Below are 26,168 nucleotides of genomic sequence, written 5' to 3'. Positions count from 1 at the left end.
CAGATACAGGGGCCATTTATTACAGGTCATACATTCGCCTCCGTTCACAGTCATTTGGCAACTAAGTTTCGATGCCTCCTCTACTTAACGTGTTTCCTCCAAAATAAGACAGGATCTTATATTAATTTTTGCTCCAAAAGATTTAATTTTTTTCATGTTGCCTGGACACTATTTAAATGGACTCTTATTTTTTAACTCTATCCAGGGCTTATTGTAAGGGTAGGGCTTATAGTTTAACCATCCTCAAAAATCCTGAGAAACCATGCTAGGGCTTATTTTCAGGAAAACCCTTGCAGCCAGCGTTCCAAATTTACATTGACAAAAAAGCCTGAAGGATGTCTTAAAGCGGAAGAACTTTAACTGTTCTGGAACTACAAGTAAATTCAATTTTTTAGGCGATATTGCCCATTATTTTCTATGGGAGGGGAAAAAATTCTCACGCAACACATCACACTCACATAGAAAATTGCAGGAATACAAGTGCAATATCGGCCCAACTAAAATCTTGCTTGCCCAGATAAATACGGCCTTATGCACAGTGCAGGCCCTGAAGGGGTGGAGCATGACAGAGGGGTTCACAGAGAATCTCTGAGTCGTGCCCCGCCCACTGCATTCAAATGCTACAATATGCATCCTGCAGCAGCCAATCAGATTAATAGTTGGCAATTTCCACAAAATAAAAGCAAATGTTCTGATTGGCTGAGATTTACTAGCAGCGTGCAAATTTGCAGTAAACTCTATGGCATCTTATGCACACGCTCCATTTCGCAAGTGCCCCCCGGGGTAGGATCAGCAATGAGTGCAATTTACGCATTGGGGTGTGTTTACTTTTGCAGTTAAGTGGCATGAGATCATTTATATGAGATATTGGGGTGAAGAGGAAGTTGTGAGGATTGGGGAAAATTTTCTTTCTATTTTAGGGTGTATATGGGCCATCGGGGCAGCTGCGATGGGACTTCTACCAAGTTGGTGCCCAGTTTAGGCTGTTCTCATTGGAGCAGGACTTCCCTTCCATATTCATGTCTGCAGTAACAATCTAGGGCGGAGGAACCAATCCCAAAGGTTATGCAGCCCACCAGTAGAGTTGTAGTGCGTCCTATTGCACCTTGCCCCCCATATCTAGGAGTCTAATAAGGGTGAATGCCCACGGACAGATTTCTACTGCGTTTCCCGCGTTGGAAAAATGTGCGTGAATTCCGCAGCTATTAGGTTCTATTGAACCTAATAGCTTTCTGCCTGCCAATGCTCACATGTGGAATTCTACTGCAGATTTCCACAGCGCAAAATAAATCATGACATGTTCTATTGGCCGCGAATTTACACCGCGGGGGGTCTCCATTAATATAGCATTAATGGAGACCGCGATCACCAGCAGGCACTTTTTTGTTTTTAATCGCGGTACTCTAATCCGCGGGCGTATCCCGCAACGCTCCTGGGCATGAGCCCTAAAGGCTCAGCAGGAGGCAATGCAGAAACTTGATAACACACCATGCTAAATGTACAATAATGTAAACACACTGCAAAGATCAACAGATGTAGCAGAGCTGAGTATGTCATTTCACATCACAATGTGCAGGTCCAAAGACTCAAATAACAATATCAACATTGCAACATCTGTAACTCCTTTACAAAAAAAACTTCATATTTATAATGCATAGAGCTCTTATAGTATGTGATGTCATCACATGTGGCATGTATGACGTCACTGGTGGGTGGGCAGTGTAGATTTTCCACCAGGGCCAGAGAACTTCAAACTAGGCCCATGGTTTGTACCAGATCCCAAGCAAAAAGCAATTTATCCAGATCTACTGCCTAGCATAGCAGGATGTTAACAAAATCTCTCAGCCGGCAAGAGGTATCCATAAGGTCCTACTGAAGTAGTTTTCAAGGACGGCTTCAAGAGGTAGCAGTAGGACCATATTCATCATCTAGGGGCTAAAAACTAACCATCCCCCTCCTTCGTGCGGTCATCTAGAATATTCCTTAAAGCAAGTCCAGGAGGTTCTAGAGGAGAGTGGTCAGTCTGTATGGCTATAGAAATATGGCTTGGCTTCCTCGGTCCTGCATCAGATCCTCATTCGGCCTCTGAGGTCAAACAACTTATGCTTCCGACCTTCCGAAATCTGTTCGCTGCCGTCACGGCAAATACGTTTTTCTGTTAGGAAAAAAAAAAACAGAATGGACTTTAAATTAATCTATTCTATAATCCCAGAGCCTGGGATCCTGGAAATGGCAAATCCGCTTAGTTATCTATTACTTCATAAGAAGAGGGTGAAACACCCCAATGGTGATTTTGCTGTTCATGGATTTGTGGATAGAGGATCGCCTGATCACTGATCTGGATCAAAAACTGTAAGTGGGAAAAACGGAGGGAGAAAGACATGGAAAGCCGAATCTTATAATACTGGAGTCTATGGAGAGGATTAGTGCCAAAAAGATGACTCCCTCAAAGTGATGAACACAGAAAGAAAACTACAGGATTAGGGAGGGTATAAACACAAACCTTCCAACGTCTTCTCATCATGTATTTCCTCAGCTCCATCTGTGATTTCAGGAGACGGTTGCAGAGCTTAGCTTTCCTTGCAAGATCATTAAGCCAAGGGTGTTTGAGACACTCACCAGCATTCATACGCCCACTGAGCAAAATAAATACATAATCAAAAGTGAATTAATAATGAAAGAAGAAAACTGCCCCTATCTGTTCAAATATACGTACTGTAATAGTGCCCCTATGTATAAATATATAACTACTATAATACTGCCCCTATGTACAAGAATATAACTACTATAATACTGCCCCTATGTACAAGAATATAACTACTAGAATACTGCCTCCTATGTACAACAATATAATTACTATAATACTGCTCCCCATGTATAAGTATATAACTACTATAATACTGCCCCTATATACAAGAATATAACTACTACAATACAGCCTCCTGTGTACAAGAATATAAATACTATAATACTGCCCCCTATGTACAAGAATATAACTACTATAATACTGCTCCTATGTACAAGAATATAACTACTATAATACTGCCCCCTATGTACAAGAATATAACTACTATAATACTGCTCCTATGTACAAGAATATAACTACTATAATACTGCCCTATATGTACAAGAATATAACTGCTATAATACTGCCCCCTATGTACAAGAATATAACTACTATAATACTGCCCCTATATACAAGAATATAACTACTACAATACAGCCTCCTGTGTACAAGAATATAAATACTATAATACTGCCCCCTATGTACAAGAATATAACTACTATAATACTGCTCCTATGTACAAGAATATAACTACTATAATACTGCCCCCTATGTACAAGAATATAACTACTATAATACTGCTCCTATGTACAAGAATATAACTACTATAATACTGCCCTATATGTACAAGAATATAACTGCTATAATACTGCCCCCTATGTACAAGAATATAACTACTATAATACTGCCCCTATATACAAGAATATAACTACTACAATACAGCCTCCTGTGTACAAGAATATAAATACTATAATACTGCCCCCTATGTACAAGAATATAACTACTATAATACTGCTCCTATGTACAAGAATATAACTACTATAATACTGCCTCCTATGTACAAGAATATAACTACTATAATACTGCTCCTATATACAAGAATATAACTACTATAAGACTGCCCCCTATGTACAAGAATATAACTACCATAATACTGCCTCCTATGTACAAGAATATAACTACTATAAGACTGCCCCCTATGCACAGGAATATAACTACTATAATACTGCCCCCTATATACAAGAATATAACTACTATAATACTGCCCCCTATGTACAAGAATATAACTACTATAATACTGCTCCTATGTACAAGAATATAACTACAATAATACTGCCCCCTATGCACAGGAATATAACTACTATAATACTGCCCCCTATGTACAAGAATATAACTACTATAATACTGCCCCCTATGTACAAGAGTATAACTACTATAATACTGCTCCTATGTACAAGAATATAACTACAATAATACTGCCCCCTATGCACAGGAATATAACTACTATAATACTGCTCCTATGTACAAGAATATAACTACTATAATACTGCTCCTATGTACAAGAATATAACTACTATAATACTGCCCCCTATGTACAAGAATATAACTACTATAATACTGCCCACTATGTACAAGAATATAACTACTATAATACCACTCCTCTGTACAAGAATATAACTACTATAATACTGCCCCCTATGTACAAGAATATAACTACTATAATACTGCCTCCTATGTACAAGAATATAACTACTATAATACTGCCCCCTATGTACAAGAATATAACTACTATAATACTGCCCCCATGTACAAGAATATAACTACTATAATACTGCCCCTATGTACAAGAATATAACTACTATAATACTGCCTCCTATGTACAAGAATATAACTACTATAATACTGCCCTCTATGTACAAGAATATAACTACTATAATACTGCCCCCTATGTACAAGAATATCACTAATATAATACTGCCCCCTATGTACAAGAATAGAACTACTATAATACTGCTCCCCATGTACAAGAATATTACTGCTATAATACTGCCCCCTATGTACAAGAATAGAACTACTATAATACTGCTCCCCATGTACAAGAATATTACTGCTATAATACTGCCTCCTATGTACAAGAATATAACTACTATAATACTGCCTCCTATGTACAAGAATATAACTACTATAATACTGCCCCCTATGTACAAGAATATAACTACTATAATACTGCCCCCCTATGTACAAGAATATAACTACTATAATACTGCCTCCTATGTACAAGAATATAACTACTATAATACTGCCTCCTATGTACAAGAATATAACTACTATAATACTGCCCCCTATGTACAAGGATATAACTACTATAATACTGCCCCCTATGTATCAGAATAAAACTACTATAATACTGCCTACATAATATTTCCATTCTTTCTCTATTCCTTTCAGCTGTGTTTGTACATGACACGCTTTGTCTTATAGCATAGTCACATAGTGACAGTTTTCTGAATAATGTAGCTGTCAGCACTCATCAGTAATGTTGTCATGTGATGGCGGCGGCAGAATTTAAGATATTGAATGCCCAGACATTGCGAGGTCACAGATCAGGAGGTCTAAGCTATTTTTATATGAAACTATATTTTAGAAACTTTATGATCGGAGCTGGTATTGTGCCCATTATTGTCACTGGCATTGCCAATGTATCTACATCATTATTCTGGGTCTAGTGTAATAAATACACATTGAAGAATTCCAACTTTCCAAATGAAAACATTATTATTTACAGGTAAACATATCCTTCAGAGCATGACGTCACCATACACCGCAGTGGGAGGCCTGATAGGTGCTGAAGTAGTGGAATTAGATATTGCACCAATCCCTAGAACATCAATCTAATGTTGACACTTCTTCCTAAGGCAAAAGACTTTTACAGATGGGTCATCTGAAGATCAGGGTTCTGACCTCTTGTCTCTCACCAGTAGATTAGATATAAAGTCCTTGGCTTCTTCTGATACCAGCTCAAAAGGTTCTTCATCAAAGTCTGCATCTCCAGATAAAACATTGTTCATCGTCTCTGTGTCATTAGCACCCAGAAATGGGGACAGTCCACTTACCCTGTGGAGTTACAAATATATTAATGACAAAGAGGGAAAAATACAACCAATAACTACAGGTAGACAGGGATATAACTACTATAATACTGCCCCCTATGTACAAGGATATAACTACTATAATACTGCCCCCTATGTACAAGAATATAACTACTATAATACTGCTCCTATGTACAAGAATATAACTACTATAATACTGCCCCCTATGTACAAGGATATAACTACTATAATACTGCCTCCCATGTACAAGAGTATAACTACTATAATACTTGCTCCCTATGTACAAGAATATAACTACTATAATGCTGCCCCCTATGTACAAGAATATAACTACTATAATATTGCTCCTATGTACAAGAATATAACTACTATAATACTGCACTCTATGTACAAGAATATAACTACTATAATACTGCTCCTATGTACAAGAATATAACTACTATAATACTGCCCCCTATGTACAAGAATATAACTACTATAATACTGCCCCCTATGTGCAACAATATAACTACTATAATACTGCTCCTGTGTACAAGAATATAACTACTATAATACTGCTCTCTATATACAAGAATATAACTTCTATAATACTGCCTCCTATGTACAAGAATATAACTACTATAATACTGCTCTCTATATACAAGAATATAACTACTATAATACGGCCTCCTATGTATAAGAATATAACTACTATAATACTACCCCTATGTACAAGTATATAACTACTATAATACTGCCCCCTATGTACAACAATATAACTACTATAATACTGCTCCTGTGTACAAGAATATAACTACTATAATACTACCCCTATGTACAAGACAATAACTACCATAATACTGCTCCTATGTACAAGAATATATCTAATATAATACTGCCCCCTATGTACAAGAATATAACTACTATAATACTGCCTCCTATGTACAAGAATATAACTACTATAATACTGCTCCTATGTACAAGAATATAACTACTATAATACTGCCTCTTATGTACAAGAATAGAACTACTATAATACTGCCCCCTATGTACAAGAATATAACTACTATAATACTGCCCCCTATGTACAAGAATATAACTACTATAATACCACTCCTCTGTACAAGAATATAACTACTATAATACTGCCTCCTATGTACAAGAATATAACTACTATAATACTGCCCCTATGTACAAGAATATAACTACTATAATACTGCCCTCCTATATACAAGAATATAACTACTATAATACTGCCCCCTATGTACAAGAATATAACTACTATAATACTACCCCCTATATACAAGAATATAACTACTATAATACTGCCCCCTATGTACAAGAATATAACTACTATAATACTACCCCCTATATACAAGAATATAACTACTATAATACTGCCTCCTATGTACAAGAATATAACTACTATAATACTGCCTCCTATGTACAAGAATATAACTACTATAATACCACTCCTCTGTACAAGAATATAACTACTATAATACTGCCTCCTATGTACAAGAATATAGCTACTATAATACTGCCTCCTATGTACAAGAATATAACTACTATAATACTGCCTCCTATGTACAAGAATATAACTACTATAATACTGCTCCTATGTACAAGGATATAACTACTATAATACTGCCCTCTATGTACAACAATATAACTACTATAATACTGCCCCCTATGTACAAGAATATCACTACTATAATACTGCCCCCTATGTACAAGAATAGAACTACTATAATACTGCCCCCCATGTACAAGAATATAACTACTATAATACTGCCCCCTATGTACAAGAATATCACTACTATAATACTGCCCCCTATGTACAAGAATAGAACTACTGTAATACTGCCCCCCATGTGCAAGAATATAACTACTATAATACTGCCCCTATGTACAAGAATATAACTACTATAATACTGCCCCCTATGTACAAGAATATAACTACTATAATACTGCCCCGCATGTACAAGAATATAACTACTATAATACTGCCCCCTATGTACAAGAATATAACTACTATAATACTGCCCCCCATGTACAAGAATATAACTACTATAATACTGCCCCCCATGTACAAGAATATAACTACTATAATACTGCCCCCTATATACAAGAATATAACTACTATAATACTGCCCCCTATGTACAAGAATATAACCACTATAATACTGCTCCTATGTACAAGAATATAACTACTATAATACTGCCCCCTATGTACAAGAATATAACTACTATAATACTGCTCCCTATGTACAAGAATATAACTACTATAATACGGTCTCCTATGTACAAGAATATAACTACTATAATACTGCCCCTATGTACAAGAATATAACTACTATAATACTGCCTCCTATGTACAAGAATATAACTACTATAATACTGCCTCCTATGTACAAGAATATAACTACTATAATACTGCCCCCTATGTACAAGAATATCACTACTATAATACTGCCCCCTATGTACAAGAATAGAACTACTATAATACTGCCCCCCATGTACAAGAATATAACTACTATAATACTGCCCCCTATGTACAAGAATATAACTAGTATAATACTGCTCCTATATACAAGAATATAACTACTATAATACTGCCCCCTATGTACAAGAATATAACTACTATAATATTGCCCTCTTTGTACAAAAATATAACTACTATAATACTGCCCCCTACAGTGCCAGCCAAAAATTTGGACACATCTTAACATTCCATGTTTTTTTTTGTTTTGTTTTATATTTCCTCCATTGTTTATTCATATTGAAAAATTGTATATTCACTACAATTCTTGACTTTTAGAATCTTGGAAATAGACCTCAACTGACTACATGGAAGAGGAGAGGAGCCATATGGTGAACTGCTACGTATGCTATATGTTTACAGACCTACCAGAGAAAAAGCCAAACTTGAAGTGCTAGAAATGCAAGCTTGTGTCTCTAGCGGAGGAAAAGGTTCGTAGTCTTTAGGAGAGAATAGCTACATTGTAACTTATTAAGGAAGATGAAGATTTCCTTGACACAGAGGAAGAAGGTCCCTAAAATGTTGAAGGAAAAGAAATGTCCAGTGTGCCTGCAGAAGCCAAGAAATGGAAGCATGTGACCCAAAGAAGTAAGAGGATCAGGAGTCAGCCAGCACCCACACTGCTTGGGAATCGGTACGAGGTTCTTACGCAGGGGGGCCTGGTATTAGTTCCTGAGCAGAAAAAGAAAGAGGTATAGCAAGAAATGACTCTATCCACAAAGAACTGTTAGTAACCACCACACATAGTCCTCTTGAATAGAGAAAAAGAAGTGTTGTGAAGAAAAGGAGAGTGCTGGTTGTGGGGGATTCCCTACTAAGAGGAACAGAGGCTGCTGTCTGCAGACCTGACACCTCACGAGAGGTGTGCTGTCTTCCAGGTGCACAAATCAAAGATGTGTCTGACAGGCTGTCAAGACTCTTCAGTTCTACAGAACACCACCCATTCCTACTAATACATATAGGGACAAATGACACTGCAAAAAAGGACCTTGCAACAATCTTGCAGAGACTTTGAAGACCTCGGAAAGAAGGTGAAGGAACTAGGAGCACAGGTAGTCTTCTCATCCATCCTCCCAGTGGATGGCCAAGGAATAAGAAGATGGAACAGGATTCTAGAGGTGAACAACTGGCTACGTCAATGCTGCCTTTAACAAAGATTTGGATTTCTAGACCATGGAGTTAATTACCTATATGATGGACTGCTTGCTAGAGACAGGTTGCATCTTACAAAAACAGGTAAGCATATATTTGGTGGGCGTCTTGCTTCACTCATTAGGAGAGCTTCAAACTAGAACAATGCGGGAAGGGAAGTGTAAGGCTAGGTAAACATATACAGCTAATTAATACATTTGAGAACCTTGTTATTAGAAGTGGAAAGAAAGAACAGAGACAACAAATTCAGAAGGAAAGTAGAGGAGCAAGAGACACTGATCACAAACTAACATGTTCCTACACAAATGCCCAGAGCATGGGAAACAAACAAGGGGAGTTGGAGCTCCGAACACAGGAAGAGAAATATGACATCATAGGCATCATGGAAGCCTGGTGGGATGATACACATGATTGGAACACAAGGCTTGAAGGATACCGCTTATTTATAAGAAACAGACCTAATAAAAGGGGAGGAGGCGTTGTGTTGTATGTTAGGAAAACATTCATCTCCACAAAGATTCAAGCTTCAGAGCTGGGATTTCTGTAGGAACTGTTTGGGTAAGAATACAAGGAGAGAACAACAAAAAGGACACCATTGTAGGCATTTACTATAGGCCACCCGGACAAGCAGAAGATATGCAGGAACTCTTTCTACATCAGATGGCCAAGCTCTCAAAGAAGCCCTACATAGTGATCATGGGAGATTTTACCCATCCAAACATTTGTTGGGAGTCTCACTCAGGTAAAAGTAATGGATCCAACAAAGTCTTATCCGCTCTTGCTGAGAACTGTATCTTCCAAAAGTTCAAAGAGAAAACAAGGGGATCTGCTATCTTGGACCTAATTCTTACCAACAGGGAGGGAATGGCTGAGGAAGTAAGGGTGGCTGGGACCTTAGGAGGCAGTGATTATGCTATCCTTGAATTTTGGATAACAAGGGGAGGAAGACCTGAGAAGACTCAGACCTCAAGGTTGGATTTCAGAAAGGAACAGAAATGTCCAAGAAGGTTGGGAAATATTGTGAAATGAGATTCTCAAAGCACAATCGTTAACAATCCCTAAAAGAAGGAAGAATGGGAAGCATTTAAAGAGACCAGGATGGATGAACGCAGAACTTGTTCACATGTTAAAGAGGAAGAAACATATGTTTATCAAATGGAAAGAGGCGGGAATATCTAAAGAAGAATATAATGGGGTCTGCAGAAACTGTAGGGCAAGTGTCAGAAAAGGTAAAGCTAATAATGAATTGAGGCTTGCAACAGAGGCCAAAAGCAATAAAAAAGGATTTTAGTGGTATGTCAAAAGCAGAAGAAAAGTCAAAGATGCTATAGGATGCTTACAAGATGAAAATGGTGAATTGGTTAAGAATGATGTTGAGAAGGCTGATCTTTTAAATTTCCTATTTTGTATCTGTTTTCTCTCAGAAAGTAGATGGAACATCAATTGATCTTCCCTGTGCTATTGGGGAAATAAAAGAATGCAGACTATCTATAAACAGAGAGATGATGAGGGAACACTTAGCGAACTTAAATGGATTCAAGTCTTAAGGTCCATATGAATTACATCCTAGGATACTAAAAGAAGCAGCTTGGGTAATTGCTGAACCACTTGCCATAATCTTTGAAAATTCCTGGAGAACAGGAGAAATCCCAGAAGATTGGAAAAGGGCAAATGTTGTCCCTATCTTCAAAAAAATGGAAGAAGGTGGATCCAGGAAACTACAGGCCTGTGAGCCTGACTTCTATACCGGGAAAGATCTTTGAACAAATTATTAAACAGCATGTATGCAAGTACTTGGATGAAAAGGGAGTAATTAACCAGAGCCAGCATGGGTTTGTAACAAACAAGTCCTGCCAGACTAATCTAATTTCCTTCTATGACAGAATCACCGACTGGGTTGATCAGGACAATGCGGTGGATATAGTATATCTTGACTTTAGTAAAGCATTTGACAAAGTATCTCATACTATACCTATTGAAAAAATGACCAAATATGGGATTGACAAGCCAACTGTCAGGTAGATTCACAACTGGCTGAGTGATCGTACTCAAAGAGTGGTCATAAATGGCTGCACATCCAAGTGGAAGAATGTATCAAGTGGGACCACAAGGCTCTGTCCTAGGACCAGTGTTGTTATACATGATCTGGAGGTGGGAATTGATGGGAAACTGATCAAATTTCCCGATGACACAATACTTAATTCCATATGTGTCCTTCAAAGTTTTCATGTCTCCCACACGAATCTACAATGTAAAAAGTAAAAAAAAAACAGAATATAAAGGAGTCCAAACTTCGGACTGGTAGTGTACATCCGCCATGAGCAGTACATAGACATGTCACACCGTGTCCTATTACATCATGTATGTGATGACGCCAACACTCCACATGTCTGTCTTGAAGGAGATGTGATCGTAGTTAATGACTTCTGGCGAGAGAAATTCTGCGGTCCCAAAGGAAACTTTCAGCTTGTTCTGTGGTTCATATCTGTGGGAGCAAGAAGTGGATGGCATCTGTTAGATAGGAGACCGTACGCCGCGCCAGGAAACGCTGCAGCCATGTGCACAGAGCTCACCTCCGGGCGAGGCCGAAGTCTATAATTTTCACCATGTGGCTGATGGGAGACACACAAACTATGTTTTCCGGCTGAAAGAGTAAAAAAATAGTTATACCGTGTTCCCCTGCGCCCGCTGCGAAATTACTGCATACCAGTGTCAGTCTTCACTGCCTGGCTGAAATGTTATTCCTGAAGCGATATCAGAGCTGCTATTCCCTCCCCCCGGCTACTCAATATATTTGTGCGAATTTTGTCATTCTTGTAGGCTTTTAGCTTGCCTGTTCACAGCGTTTTTCACGAGGTCTCCTGGTTTCACGTGTAGAAACGCAGTAAATCCGTACGTATAATGTGTAATCACTGCGGGGTCTTTATGCCCCCCTACGAACCAAAATAGGCCTTGCTACTATTTTTTTCACGTGCGTAAAATACTTAAAGGGAAAAACGCATGTTTGAAAACCCAATGGGGTTTATGCTGTCCGTAAAACACAAATGTAATACGGACCAGTAATACCCCATGTGAATGAGCCCCAAGGATAAGCGCATTACGTGCCAAAGTACGCTTACAATTGGTGTCCCGTTGATTTGTAAGTACGTTCGTTCCTACAAGTAAGTTTGTTCGTACGGCATACTTGCCGGGGCGGAAAAAAGCTGCGTTAAAATATGCCCGCACCTGGCGACGCGCGTTTTGAAGCCCCATTGATTGCAAAGCCAAAATCATGAGACGGAAAACGAAAAAAACACAGTTACATGTCACGGCTTTTTTTTCTGCGGCGCGTATTTTAAATCAGCACTAAGTCACGGACACAGTTGTTCTGCCCCATTAGTTACATCATGTGAGCATACCGGGGCTCATTCACACGTATTACGATAAATATGCAGCGTATGCACGGACTGAAATACGCTGATTGGTTCTATTCTACGTGGCATATTGGTGTAAATGAGCCCCCAGGGTGCATTCACATGGACGTCCAATATTCATGGGCATGACTTGCATGGCGTAGCACATGGCCCCCCCGCCTGTGTGCTGTGCGATGTCAGAATAGGATCCATTGATTTCAACATGCTCTATTTTTGTGCGCATTTGCACATCAAAGGTCCCCATAGAAGGACATAGAAGCAAAATGCGCATTCAATGTACACGCAAAGGTGCGAAAAAAATAGAACACATCGGGCCTCAGTAGGCAAAAAAGGGCCAGGGGGGGGGCTCGGGCGCCACAAAAGTACGGAACAATGTGCAGATTCACGCGCAAATCAATCTCGTCCTCAATATATTGAGCTGACAATAGTGCAGCTCCTATAATTCCGCGCCAAAGATGCGTGTGCAAACGAAGGAAATGAAAACAAACCCATTGAAATCCTTGGGCCTCGCTCTCTGTGCATTGCAAAAACGCCCGTGTGAAGAAGCCCTTGGTCTTCACTTTTATGCACCCTTTTTCTTATCTCCCATGTCTCAAAGTGTCGGTCTACACTGCAGTTCTTGCATTCTATTCATGATCGAAAATAGGGCAGCATTTGCTCAGTTTATAGCTGCAATCTATAAAGGAGACTGTATTAACCCTTCAAGCTATTTCCTGATATTTTCTCCAAGTCGGCCGCCCCAGCGCTCGTCTCCATGTAGACATCTGACATTAATGGCTGCATTAGTTGGGTGCATCCTCTGGGCCTGAGCCAGGATGGGAAAGCCTTAGTAAGGCTGCTTCCACACCTGCGTTGGGGTCAGTTCAGGGGTTCCATCTCTCCGCTCCATTTTTGGAGAAGAGAAACTCAAATAAAAGAGAAAAAACTCATCCGTTTTTTTGCCCATTGACTTAAAAAAGAAACGAGCGCCAAAGCTTCAGCCCGCTTCCAGTCCGTCAGGTTTGTATTTTTTGGACAAAACGTAACGCTGTAGACTTCACTTTTTTCCCGACGGACTGGGAGCGGGCTGAAGCTTTGGCGCTTGTTTCCAGTTTTTTAAATCAATGGGCAAAAAAACGAATCCGTTTTTTCTCTTTTTTATTTGAGTTTCTCTTCTCCAAAAACGGAGCGGAGAGGCAGAACCCCTGAGCTGACCCTAAAGCAGGTGTGAACACAGCCTAAGGGCAAACTGTCAAGCAGATGGAAAGAGAGCGCCCTCACCTGGTGCTGCGGTGTATTGCATGTCACTGGATACATAGCGCTACTGCGTAACTCAGGGGGACAATGATAACAAGAGCTGTCCAAGGACTGCATGTGCAAAAAACAGATGCCCACCAGCAAATCCCCCTTGGTCCTTCATTACAGGGAAAGAACTTACTGTGAGTTTTCCACAAAGGTCACAGGTCAGATCTGCAGTAAGCGCACTGCTAGAGCACTCTACCTAATCCTGGGGATTTGGTTGTTGGGCGGCTCATAGGCTCCTATTAATATGCCTGGACTCCTTCCTCCTCAGGGAAGCTTCATCAACAGCCCCCAGACTATATATCACTCCGAATGTGACAGGGCGAGAATCTGAGCTGCTGAGGGATCGGATCCAGAGGGTCATGTCAAAATTGCTAAATTCTGCAACTTCTGGGACACGTCGGTCTATTCTAGAAGCGTCATCGGGGGTGCAAGATGACATGCAAGGATTATACGGATCAAATGCGGTATTTGGTAAGTGTAGGAAAAACATCCAGGGGGGTATAGTTTCCATTGCAGGAGCTGGATGTTTAACACTCCAGTTGCATCCAAAGCTGCATCCAGAATTCTGTTGGTTTCCTATGAGTTTATGGTTTAAAGGGCTTGATATTTCACTGCTGCCCCCTGCTGGTTGAGTGTCGGTATTGAACATGCTGTGACTGATTGTGAGGGATGATGCATCATCTCACATCTCACAGAATCCTTTCCTCCCAACATTCAAAGTATTAAAAGAGGGACAATAACTGCGGCGTGCTATGTGCACCTTGGCAAATTAGTCAAACCCTGCCCAATATTGGCCCGTCCACTTAGGGCTCAACACACAATAATAGTGCCCCTTCACAGTAATGATGCCCTCTTAGCGTTCCCTACACAGGGTCCTCTTAGTGGCCCCCAAACAGTAATGATGCCCACTTAGTGCTCCGCTCACAAAGGATGCCCCCTTAGTGCCCTCAAGATAATATGATGCCTCCTTAATGCAGCCACAAGGTGATACCCTTTTCATGCACGCACCACTGTATAATATCCCTTAGTATCCCCTCACAATAATAATGCCCCCTTACAGCGCCATCTTAGTAGCCCCACACATTATTGATGCCCATTCAGTGCTACCCTCACACAAAATGCTTCCTTAGTGATCCCCTAGACGGTAGGATGACTCTTTAATACCCCCACCACAATATTATACCCCATTTGTGCACTCAGCACTATATAATGCCCCCTTAGTGCCCTCTTGCAATCATAGAATCGTAGACTGGTAGAGTTGGAAGGGACCTCCGGGGTCATCGGGTCCGAACTACGGCTCAGTGCAGGATCACTAAATCATCCCAGACAGATATTTTTTACATCAATAATGATGCCCTCTTGGTGCTTCTTACACAGTGCCCTCTTAGTGGCCCCCAAACAGTAATGAGGCCCTCTTAGTGCTCCGCTCACAAAGGATACTCCCTTAATATGTCCTACACAGTATGATGGCTCCTTAATGCTCCCATCATGGGTGGTGGGTGCACAAAGATACCCGCTTTGAGCACCCACCACTGTTTAATATCCCCTTAGTGCCCCTTAAGATTTCATCCCCTTACTGCGCACCAGACACAGATACCTACATAGGCTCCCACCACAGTATGACGCCAGCTTAGTGCCGATAGAGATGCCTCCAACGCAGTAAAGATACCCGCTTAGTGCCCCCACGCAGAAAACGTGTCAATAGTGATACCCCCCACATAGTATGATGATGTCTCCTCATGGTGGTGGTGCTCCCTTATTGCCCCCACACAGAAAAAAGTGCACCCCCATGATGCCTCTTTAGTGCCACCCTATACTATGATGCCTCCTTTGTGGCCCCCCACCTTCGTGGCTCAGTGGGACAGCACCCGAAATGCGGGACTGTCGCACTAGGTCAGAGACAATTGGTAAGTTGACATTACAGCCAGAGGGGTGAGCACTGAAGCAGCTGTTAAGGGTGTGCAGGGGCATAACTATAGAGGGGGCAGAGTCTGCGGTTGCATCCAAGCCCAGGGACTGGAGGGGGTCTTTACCCCACGTATGGAGAGAGGAGTACTAGTTCAGATGGCGAGGATCTTGATGTTATGCACTGAAGGTCTGTCTGTCACTGATAAGATTGCAAGCATTACCCAGGAGAATTCTGAATGCAGCTTTGAATGTGACTGGAGTAGGATATAACTGACATACCTTCAGGTCCAGGTGAAGCACATACATCTGGTGCATATAGAAGATTCCCTCACAAATTTGGCGCACAAACACCATGGCGTCCACCTCCATCAGCTGGTAGCTGTCATCAATAATCCTCTCAAATAGCTCCCCTCCCCCCACGCTGCGCAGCATGGATGCAATGTTGGGTGATACCAGAGAGAGATAGAAGAAAGAAAACAGAGAATATGAGAAACAGGAAATGGTAGGAGAATTCTGGGGTACAAATAGCTCTATTCTGGGGACGGCGGGGGGGTTTTAGCTTTGGCTGGAGTTGGCCTTTAATGACGTTATATATTGTCTAATTACTCACTATTCTAAGAGGAGGAAGATCTCGGTGGGAGTTTCCACGGCGTCAAACATCTGGATGAGGTTGGGGTGATCCAACTGGTTCATGACGGTCACCTCATTCAGGCCCATTTCCTGCAAGACACAGAGAGAACGCGAGGGGCATTCACACGGCAGGCTGCTTGTAGAGACAACATGAGGGGCATTCACACGGCAGGTGCTTGTAGAGACAATGTGAGGGGCATTCACACGGCAGGCTGCTTGTAGAGACAACATGAGGGGCATTCACACGGCAGGTGCTTGTAGAGACAATGTGAGGGGCATTCACACGGCAGGCTGCTTGTAGAGACAATGTGAGGGGCATTCACACGGCAGGCTGCTTGTAGAGACAATGTGAGGGGCATTCACCCAGCAGGCTGCTTGTAGAGACAATGTGAGGGGCATTCACACGGCAGGCTGCTTGTAGAGACAATGTGAGGGGCATTCACCCGGCAGGCTGCTTGTAGAGACAATGTGAGGGGCATTCACACGGCAGGCTGCTTGTAGAGACAACGTGAGGGGCATTCACACGGCAGGCTGCTTGTAGAGACAATGTGAGGGGCATTCACACGGCAGGCTGCTTGTAGAGACAATGTGAGGGGCATTCACACGGCAGGCTGCTTGTAGAGACAATGTGAGGGGCATTCACACGGCAGGCTGCTTGTAGAGACAACGTGAGGGGCATTCACACGGCAGGTGCTTGTAGAGACAATGTGAGGGGCATTCACACGGCAGGTGCTTGTAGAGACAATGTGAGGGGCATTCACACGGCAGGTGCTTGTAGAGATGCGCAGAACGCATTAACTGGGTCCATTAATACCTGCAAAAAAACTATTGCACGGCGCTCGGATGTAAATGTGGTTCACGCTGGCGATGCAACGTTCTCTGCTTACTACTGGAATAACACGAAGTTTTCAGGTGCGTAAAAATCACAAGTGCGATATCAGTCAGAGCTTCTCAAACTGGTATTGCAGTTGCACTCGGGTGAGAGAGGGAGAAGAGAGGCAGAGGGGAGACAGAGGGGAGAGGGAGGACAGGTAAGAGAGAGAGAGGGAGAGGGAAGAGAGAGAGAGGTGAGAGAGGGAGAGGGAAGAGAGGTAAGAGAGAGAGGGAGAGGGAAGAGAGAGAGGTGAGAGAGGGAGAGGGAAGAGAGGTAAGAGAGAGAGGGAGAGGGAAGAGAGAGGTGAGAGAGGGAGAGGGAAGAGAGAGAGAGGTAAGAGAGGGAGTGAGAGGGAGATAGGGAAGAGAGAGAGATGAGAGGGAAGAGAGAGAGACAGGTGAGAGGGGGAAGGGAAGAGAGAGGTGAGAGGGAAGAGAGAGAGGGGAAAGGGAAGAGAGGGTGAGGGAGAGAGGTGAGGGAGAGCAGGAAGGGAGAGGGAGAGGGGGAAGAGAGAGTGGGGGAGTGAAGAGAGAGACAGAAAGGTGAGAGGGAGAGGGAAGAGAGAGAGGTGAGAGGGAAGAGAGTGAGGAAGAGAGAGAGGGGGGGAGAGAGGTAAGAAAGGGAGAGAGAAGAGAGAGAGGGAAAAGGAAGAGAGATAGGGAAGCGAGAGAGGGAGAGGGAAGAGAGAAAGAGGAGGAAGAGTAAGAGAGAGAAAAAAGGGAAGAGGAGGAAGATGGAAAGAGGGAGAGACAGGGAAGAGAGATAAGAGAGAGGGAAGAGAGAGAAGAGAGGGAGAGTGAGGGAGGGAATACAGGGAACAGAGAGAGGGAGGGGAATACAGGGAAGAGAAGGAGGGAAAAAGAGAAAAAAGTGAAGAGAGAGGTAAGAGAGACAGGGAAGAGAGAAAAGAGAAACAGGGAAGAAAGAGAGAGAAGACAGTGGGAAGAGAGCAAGAAGGAAGAGAGTGGAGAGGAAGAGTGAAAGACAGAGGGAACAGAGGAAGAGTGAATGAGCGGGATACATGGAAACAAGTGAGCGAGGGAGGGGGATACAGGAAAAGAGGTAGTGAGAGAAGGAGGGAGAGGGAACAAAATAGGGGATGAGTGAGGGAGAGAGAGCGGGGAGAGATAAAGAGAGAGAAAGGGGGAGAAAGAGGAAGAAAGGGAAGGGAATAGAGATGGAGGGAGAGGGATGATAAAGAGTGAGGGAGGCAGAGATGTAGGAAGAAATAGAGAGAAAGAAGAGGGGAAGAGAGGGAGTAAGAATGGAAGGATGGAAGGAATAGAAAGAGACAAGAGAGAGGGGTAGAGAGAGAGCCATAACCAGAGCGCGAGCTATAGAAATCAATGATGGAAGGTAATCTGAGACTCTCAATGCAGCCATGATCCTAGACACACTGTGTAAGGCTGGTGATACAGAGTAAGGTCACTTAAAGGACCACTAACCTCATTGATCAGAGCTTAAAGTACAGAAATGTTATAAGAAGACCAGTTGATATCAGTCACATCTGCAAATTTAAATCTCAGCCCAGGAGAGATATGACATAAAGTACTATAGTACACTACAACTAGTGGCTGATAACAGGGAGCAATAAACTGCATTGTAAATCAAGAGATTACAGGCTGCAGGTTTAGTGAAGGGTGAATCCTCTTACCCGATCCCGCTCGCTCTGAATTTTCAACACTTTGGCAACAAGTTGAAGGCCGCTGGACTTCTCTTTGCACGTGTGAACTTCTCCAAATCGACCCCTGTGCAAAAGTAAAGGGTCACGTTAGCCCAATCATTAATGCTATCACAAAAGTGACCATGTTTCTATAATATAATTAGTGTTTATTCTATATACACCCGAGGATTAACCCATTAAATAACACAGAAGGTTCTGTGACGCCCTCTGGCAGCTTTGCATTGCGCCATCTTGCTGAAGGGTGCAAGGCGAGACATTATGGGAGGCAACAGGAGGACAAATTATATTCCTTTTGCACTAAATGTTGTGTTATATTCCTAGTCATACAAAGAAAATGTAAAACGTGTCTGCTTTAGAATATTATTGCACCCGCAGACGACTTTAACATGCTGAATATCTTCCAAAATAAAAGGTGGGTGTCATTTCCTTTAATAGCCTAAAACTGCCTCCAGTGTCACATGTTTTTAACTTTGGGTGGAGTTTCCCTCTATATTCCACCGCGTTGTGTACCTGCGTAAACTATCTCACCCTCCAAGAATCTCATCCATGTTCAGGTCATACAGGTCGGTGACATTTCCAGTTCTGAGAGTTACCATGCGGTGGGGAAAGGGAGCTGGAGGTGGGGGGCAGTCATCTGTGTAAAAACAAAAAAAAATGTTAAAATTAGTTTTTATGTGGAATGAAATTCTTTTACTTTGTCCATTTTTGACTATCTCTTATTGTTAGAGGGCTTCCACCATGATAAGCTGGTCACTTGATGTCCTGATGCTGGGACCACCCAGTGATCTGCTATAATCTGTGGTGGAATCTGTAACAACTGCTGAATTCTTCTGCAGTGCCCCCACAGGAGAAATGAAGTATTGCATTGTTCCCATTAAAATCAATGAGTGATCTATTTGCATGGATGTGTTGGCTCCTCCAGAGCCCCTATCAACTGACCCAGAATTTCTTAACCCCTTTAATGATCCACTCTTAACCCTTTCCCATCCCAAGGCATGTATTTATGCCCTGGGTGAGAAGGGGTTCCCTGTGAATGGATATACACTAACGTCCTATGGATAGAGCGAGTTTAGAAGCTGACCCCAGGCCGTCCACAACCGGAGTTGGCTGCGACTGACAGCAGGCCTCCTGCTGTAACACCGGAGATCGGTGAGAACACCAATCTGCACTGTTAACCCCTTACATGCCACAACCAATGTTGATCATGGCATATAAAAGGTTCATAGAGGGAGGGTGCTCCCTCTGTGATGTCATCAGCCTCCGCATTCTTGATGAGTTGCCATGATAACTGTACGCTAGTCAATGGCGAATGGGTCTGCTATGGCCTGTGATCATAACAATAAGGGATAATGCATTGCAGTACAGAAGTACTGCATTGTTTTATCAGAGCGATCATAGCATCGCAGGTTCAAGTTCCCTACTGGGGCATAAGAAATCTAAAAAAAATAAGAGTAGTAAAAAAACATGTAAAAAATAATAAAAAAATAAATACCACATTTGCGCACTTTTTCCTCTTGTTTAAAAATATAAAAAATCTAAAACCTACATGTTGGCTATTGTCTCATCCATAACGATCTGTACAATTAATTGAACACACTTTTTAACCTTTACGGCAAACACTATACTAAGAAGCAAAAAAATGAAGCCAAAATGCTTTTTTTTGTTCATTTCGCCTACCAAACAGCACAAAAGAAGTGATCAAAAAAGACCCAAAATTGTACCAATAAAAATTACAGCTCATCATGCAAAAAACAAGCCCCCACAGACCTCTGTCCATGGAAAAATAAAAAAAAGTTATGGGACTTTGAAGGCAGCAATGCAAAAAAAAATATTTTCAAAAAAAGGGTTTTCATTATGAAAAAGTGAAAAATATATATATAATTTTAGTATTGTTGTAATTGTATGGACTCCCATAAAAATGTATCATGTCATATATGCTACATGATTAAGGCTGTAGAGAAAAAAAAATAACAATGGCAGGATTACGTTTTTTTTCTCCCTGGCCTCCGAAAAAAAGTGAAAAAAGTACATTACATTAAATGTATCAAAAAAATTGGTATGAATACAAACAGCAGCTCACCATACAAGCCCTTGTACGGCCATGTTGACAGAAAAAAAAAGGTATGGCTTTTGAAAAGTGGAGATAAATATTCCCCAAAAATCATTGCGTCCGTATGGCCAAAATAGGCCGCGTCACAAAGGGGATACATTCCCGCCCTTACCTATGATTTGGAAGACATCTTGTCCAATAATGATTACCGGGCTCTGCAGTTCTCTCTCCAGTGCTATGGGACTTAGTGGAACACCAAACTTAGTCCCTGGGCTCAGCAGTGACAGGTCAGCAATGCCGGGTTGTAGAGGAGCCCTTTCTGTACCGCTGGATTCGGCATTGTTCACAGTTGCCAGTTTTAGATTAGATTTCAGTTTTGGGACGTCAGCTGGATGCTCAGCATCTTGACCGGAAGATCCTTCATTTTTGCTTGCTTTACTGTTTGACCTATTGAGAAAGATGGCATGCATCCATAGTCTCCAACCTGTGACCATCCAGGTGTTGCAAAATTACAACTCCCAATGTGCCCAGGTAGCCATCCTTGACTCCGGGTGACAGGCAGAGGTTGGAGTGACCATTTGGGTATTAGAGCATCGGCCAAAGGTCCATTGTCTACTCTAATGGGACATTATATTATAACTACAGCAGGGTAAAGGGCCCATACACCACCCAATGCTTGAGTCCCCATTGTAAGCTCTATCCCTGGCCCATACATAAATGTGCGCAAGTACCTCCAAAGAAGCCCCCAACTTTGGAGATGCATTTGCACAAAGCACCACCTTGTCAAGGCCTGTCTGGTAGTACTATCCCATGAAAATCTAGACAGTTGAGAGATATAGACCCATGAACATAATGGCCCACAGGTTCAAACCACTCTTAGTCTACCCCTGTAAACAGCTGGTACTGCCACCTATAAGTCTTACCCTTGTTTTTCTTGGGCAGGGGGTACATCCTTGTCCTCACTGGTCTCCCCTATATCATTTTTAGTGCTTAAAGAGGGATCCATAGAAAGTCCAGCTGGATGCTCAGCATCTTGACCGGAAGATCCTTCATTTTTGCTTGCTTTACTGTTTGACCTATCAAGAAATATGGCATGCACCCATAGTCTCCAACCTATGACCATCCAGCAGTTGCACAGTTACAACTTCCAATGTGCCCAGGTAGCCATCCTGGACTCCAGGTGACAGGCAGAGGTTGGAGTGACCATTTGGGTATTAGAGCATCGGCCAAGGGTCCATTGTCTACTCTAATGGGACATTATATTATAACTACAGTAGGGTAAGGGGCCCATACACCACCCAATGCTTGAGTCCCAATTGTAAGCTTCATCCCTGGCCCATACAGAAACATGCACAAATACCTCCAAAAAGCCCCCAACTTTGGAGATGCATTTGCACAAAGCACCACGTTGTCAAGGCCTGTCTGGTAGTACTATCCCATGAACATCTAGACGGTTGGGAGATATAGACCCATGAACATAATGGCCCACATGCCCAAAGCACTCTTAGTCCACCCCTGTAAACAGCTACAAGTCTTACCCCTGTTCTTCTTGGGCGGGGGGTACATCCTTGTCCTCACTGGTCTCGTCTATATCATTTTTAGTACTTGAAGAAGGATCCATAGAAAGTCCAGATGCGTCCTCCGATGGTGTGGAACTCTGTTCTGGAACTTTAGTGTCCATCGGAGCTTTTGACTGCTTTTCCCTTGTGCCTGTGATGCGGAAGACCTCCGGAGACCTTCTATGATCCTCAGCTGTTGTGGTGGATGCCTCGGGATTATGGTGTTGTCCGGAGCCGTCACAAGCTAAAACCGTGGCACAGCCTCCTGAAAGAACCATGTGCTGTTTGTAGGGTTGTATATGGTCAATATTTACATGCAGTTATATAGCATATAGGTGCAGTATTCATATAGAGTAGCCATGCAGAGGAAATGACTTGGGTGGACGGTAGGCAGGTGGGACAGTCACCAATTGGCCCACTTGCCTCCTTTTCTTGGGGATATCACAAAGCTTCTACTTCAATACGAGTGGATCACGAGCTGTCCTCTAGAAGATAACCAAGAAAGTTGTGACTATAAGATGACAGACGTTCCTCCATATCATAGAGAACAGAATAAGTGTCAAATGACTGTCATTCCCTCCTTCCTCTACTTTTCCCGCCACTGACTAGGTGGTCCAGGAATGCTTACTCATTGGTCATCTTCTACAGCTCGTACTGTCCAGTTTCGTCATGTCAGGACTCACAATGTTATGCTCCTTGTAGCTTCTCTCCAAGTCACTCGGGCACCTGGTGCCTCTCCAGCCGTGTCTCATGCCTCTGCAGTCAGCTTGTCTACTCAGTGTTTACTTAAGCAGTCATCTCCCTGATGGAATGCCCAAAACATAGACATAACCATATTCTGAGCCTAAGTTTAGAACATCAGGATTTTCGCCTTCTTTATACTGGCGCTACTCCAGACATTCCTCCTTTGACTTGGCATCGATTGCACTGAGTCAACCATAGTGGAAAGAGATGGAACTCCCTAAACCTTCATATATGACACCAAGGAAATGACAGGAATGTCAGAGGGGTTTCCTACTTGAGAAGGGCAAAAACAATGACATCTCCTTTCCAACAGGGTCCTTCAGTAATTGGGAGAAGTTATGCTGCACTTAGAGCCTCCTGTTCAATACAAGTATCAGAGTAAAAGGGGACCACCATGGGGTCTCACTTCACCCCAGATCAGTCATTTGTAGCAGTGGAACTTAAAACATGACAGGATGTCAATTGAAACTACAAGATGTCTTTATCATTCACTATGTACATGGTAAGAGCTGCATAAGGGATAGTCCAAAGTGAAGAACCCCTTTATTTACTAATCATGCCCTTAGAATCCAACCAGTGCAAAATCTGCTTGTTCTCCACATGTTAATGGGATTTTCAAGTCATCCAGTTTCCTCCCACACTCCATCATAGTCCGATTAACAGCATAGTTGTCAGCATTCGGTAATAAATACCAGCAATATTTGGCTCCTGATCTTGAGTATCTTACTTAGTTGCATAACTAGGAATACTACAACTCCTATCATTGCACAGACATGACACCTTCTATTGATTAAACATCTGAACCTCCTACTCCCTTCTCCAAGATGTTTCCCATGCTGCATTGGTTCTATGAAATATCGCACACAATCAGGTTAATTCCCAACGCCTACAGTTTAAAGTGTGCCCTAAAAACATGTCCTTATAGGGAGGCCTACCATATTTCTAATCCCTACTCTATTTACCCAGTTTTTACATTTCCCTGTGGAAACCCAACCTCCTTCATCCCCCATACACCGTGATGTACTTCATACCTGTATATACACTGATAGCGGCTGGTGACCGGCTCATACAGCTGTATGTATGCTGTCCCTTTAAATGATGGATGACCCGTTGTATAAACCAAGCACTGCTACCTCCTATGCCACCCTTATTTCCTCCTAGATTGTAAGCTCTTGTGAGCAGGACCTTCAGCCCTATTGTTCAAACTGTCTATTGGCGTAATTCTTTGTGTTACATCCTATTATATCTATGTTACATACAGTATAAACCTTTATATTGTGTTTGTGAACATACAAAGAAGCTTCTCTAAAAGACCACTGCTTTAAGAAGACCACCTGCGTACCCAGACCAGATTTTGGGTGAGAGACCTATATATTATACACACCAGCCATATCTGCTTTGAGAAGACCACCCCCCTAGAAGACCACTTTCCAACACAATTTTGGGTGACAGAGGCTCCCTGTATATAGATCTCCGCCCGCTGCCCCATCTTCACCCCTCAGTTACCTTTATTTCGGTCCGTCCATGCAGGTTTCCCGGGACGAGGTGCAGGATCCGTCTTGCTGGTCCTCGGTGCTGCTCTGATCTGGAGGGGACATTGCTGTGCCCGGGATACAATGCCGTGTGGGTGGGCAGCGGATTCTTACTCCGTGTTGTGTTCTCTCCGCGCTGCGCACCTGTCACACTTGGATGCGATTCAACGGATACGTCCCATTCTTCCAGCCCCGGAATGTAACGACACGCAGAGCCGGTGTAGCCCCGTCCTCATCCACACTGCGGCTCCTCTGTGCCAGCCTGCAATTCTGCTGTCCACCCACATCCTGCTGCCATCAGCCATTTTTCCCCCCTGGCATTATGTATGAGTGGCATAGGAAGGGTTAATGAGTACACAGAGTCCCGGATTCCCCCTCCCGCCCAGGGATTACCGGGACAGACTTCAGCAGCTGTCTTGGGTCATTAGTGGCCAACCGTCTCCCCAGGAGTTTCCTGGCCGGGCTGGTAGACTGGCAGTGCGGGCATCCAGGTCTATCCTGGTAGCAGGGGTCTGAGAAACGCTGCATGAGATGGCGCTATATATAAATACAGGGTACTAGTACTAGAATTTCATTATCAGTGAGTCGTGTATCTAATCGTATACTGTGTGATACTGTCTGCTGAGTCGTGTATCTAATCCTACACTGTGATACTGTCTGCTAAGTCTTGTATCCATTCCTATTCTGTGTGATACTGTCTGCTGAGCTGTGTATCTAATCCTATATTGTATGATACTGTCTGCTGAGTCATGTATCTAATCCTATACTGTGTGACAGTCTGCTGATCTGTGTATCTAACCATATCACCTGTGATACTTGCTGCTTAGTCATGTATCTAATCCTATACTGTGTGATACTATCTGCTGAGTTGTGTATCCAATCCTATCCTATGTGATACTGTCTACTGAGCTGTGTATCTAATCCTATCATGTGTGATACTGTCTGCTGAGCTGTGTATCCAATCTTATTATGTGTGATACTGTCTGCTGAGCTGTGTATCTAATCCTATCCTGTGTAATACTGTTTAATGAGCCGTGTATCTAACCCTATCATGTGTGGTACTGTTTGCTGAGTCGTGTATCTAATCCTATACTGTATAATACTGTCTGCTGAGTCATGTATCTAACCATATCACCTGATA

The 26,168-nt window shown here is 42.4% G+C and overlaps 1 protein-coding gene across 1 annotated transcript; it reads right to left on the bottom strand.

Moving 5' to 3' along the window:
* Positions 1–441: 441 nt before the first annotated feature.
* On the bottom strand, positions 442–25,858 carry MYLK2 (myosin light chain kinase 2). Its single transcript, XM_066585892.1, has 13 exons — positions 25,835–25,858; positions 25,002–25,080; positions 22,731–23,016; positions 21,365–21,621; positions 19,671–19,776; positions 19,113–19,206; positions 16,565–16,674; positions 16,234–16,375; positions 11,923–11,993; positions 11,706–11,834; positions 5,528–5,680; positions 2,504–2,636; positions 442–2,155 (listed from the first exon to the last, which is right to left on the bottom strand). Exons 1-13 carry the CDS (start codon positions 25,856–25,858, stop codon positions 2,075–2,077), a joined length of 1,665 nt encoding a protein of 554 aa, XP_066441989.1. The 3' UTR covers positions 442–2,074.
* Between the last annotated feature and the right edge of the window lie 310 nt (positions 25,859–26,168).

This window comes from Eleutherodactylus coqui, chromosome 13 (genome assembly GCF_035609145.1).
Source record: "Eleutherodactylus coqui strain aEleCoq1 chromosome 13, aEleCoq1.hap1, whole genome shotgun sequence".
Lineage (NCBI taxonomy): Eukaryota > Metazoa > Chordata > Amphibia > Anura > Eleutherodactylidae > Eleutherodactylus > Eleutherodactylus coqui.
This window is presented reverse-complemented; position numbering and strand designations above follow the sequence as displayed.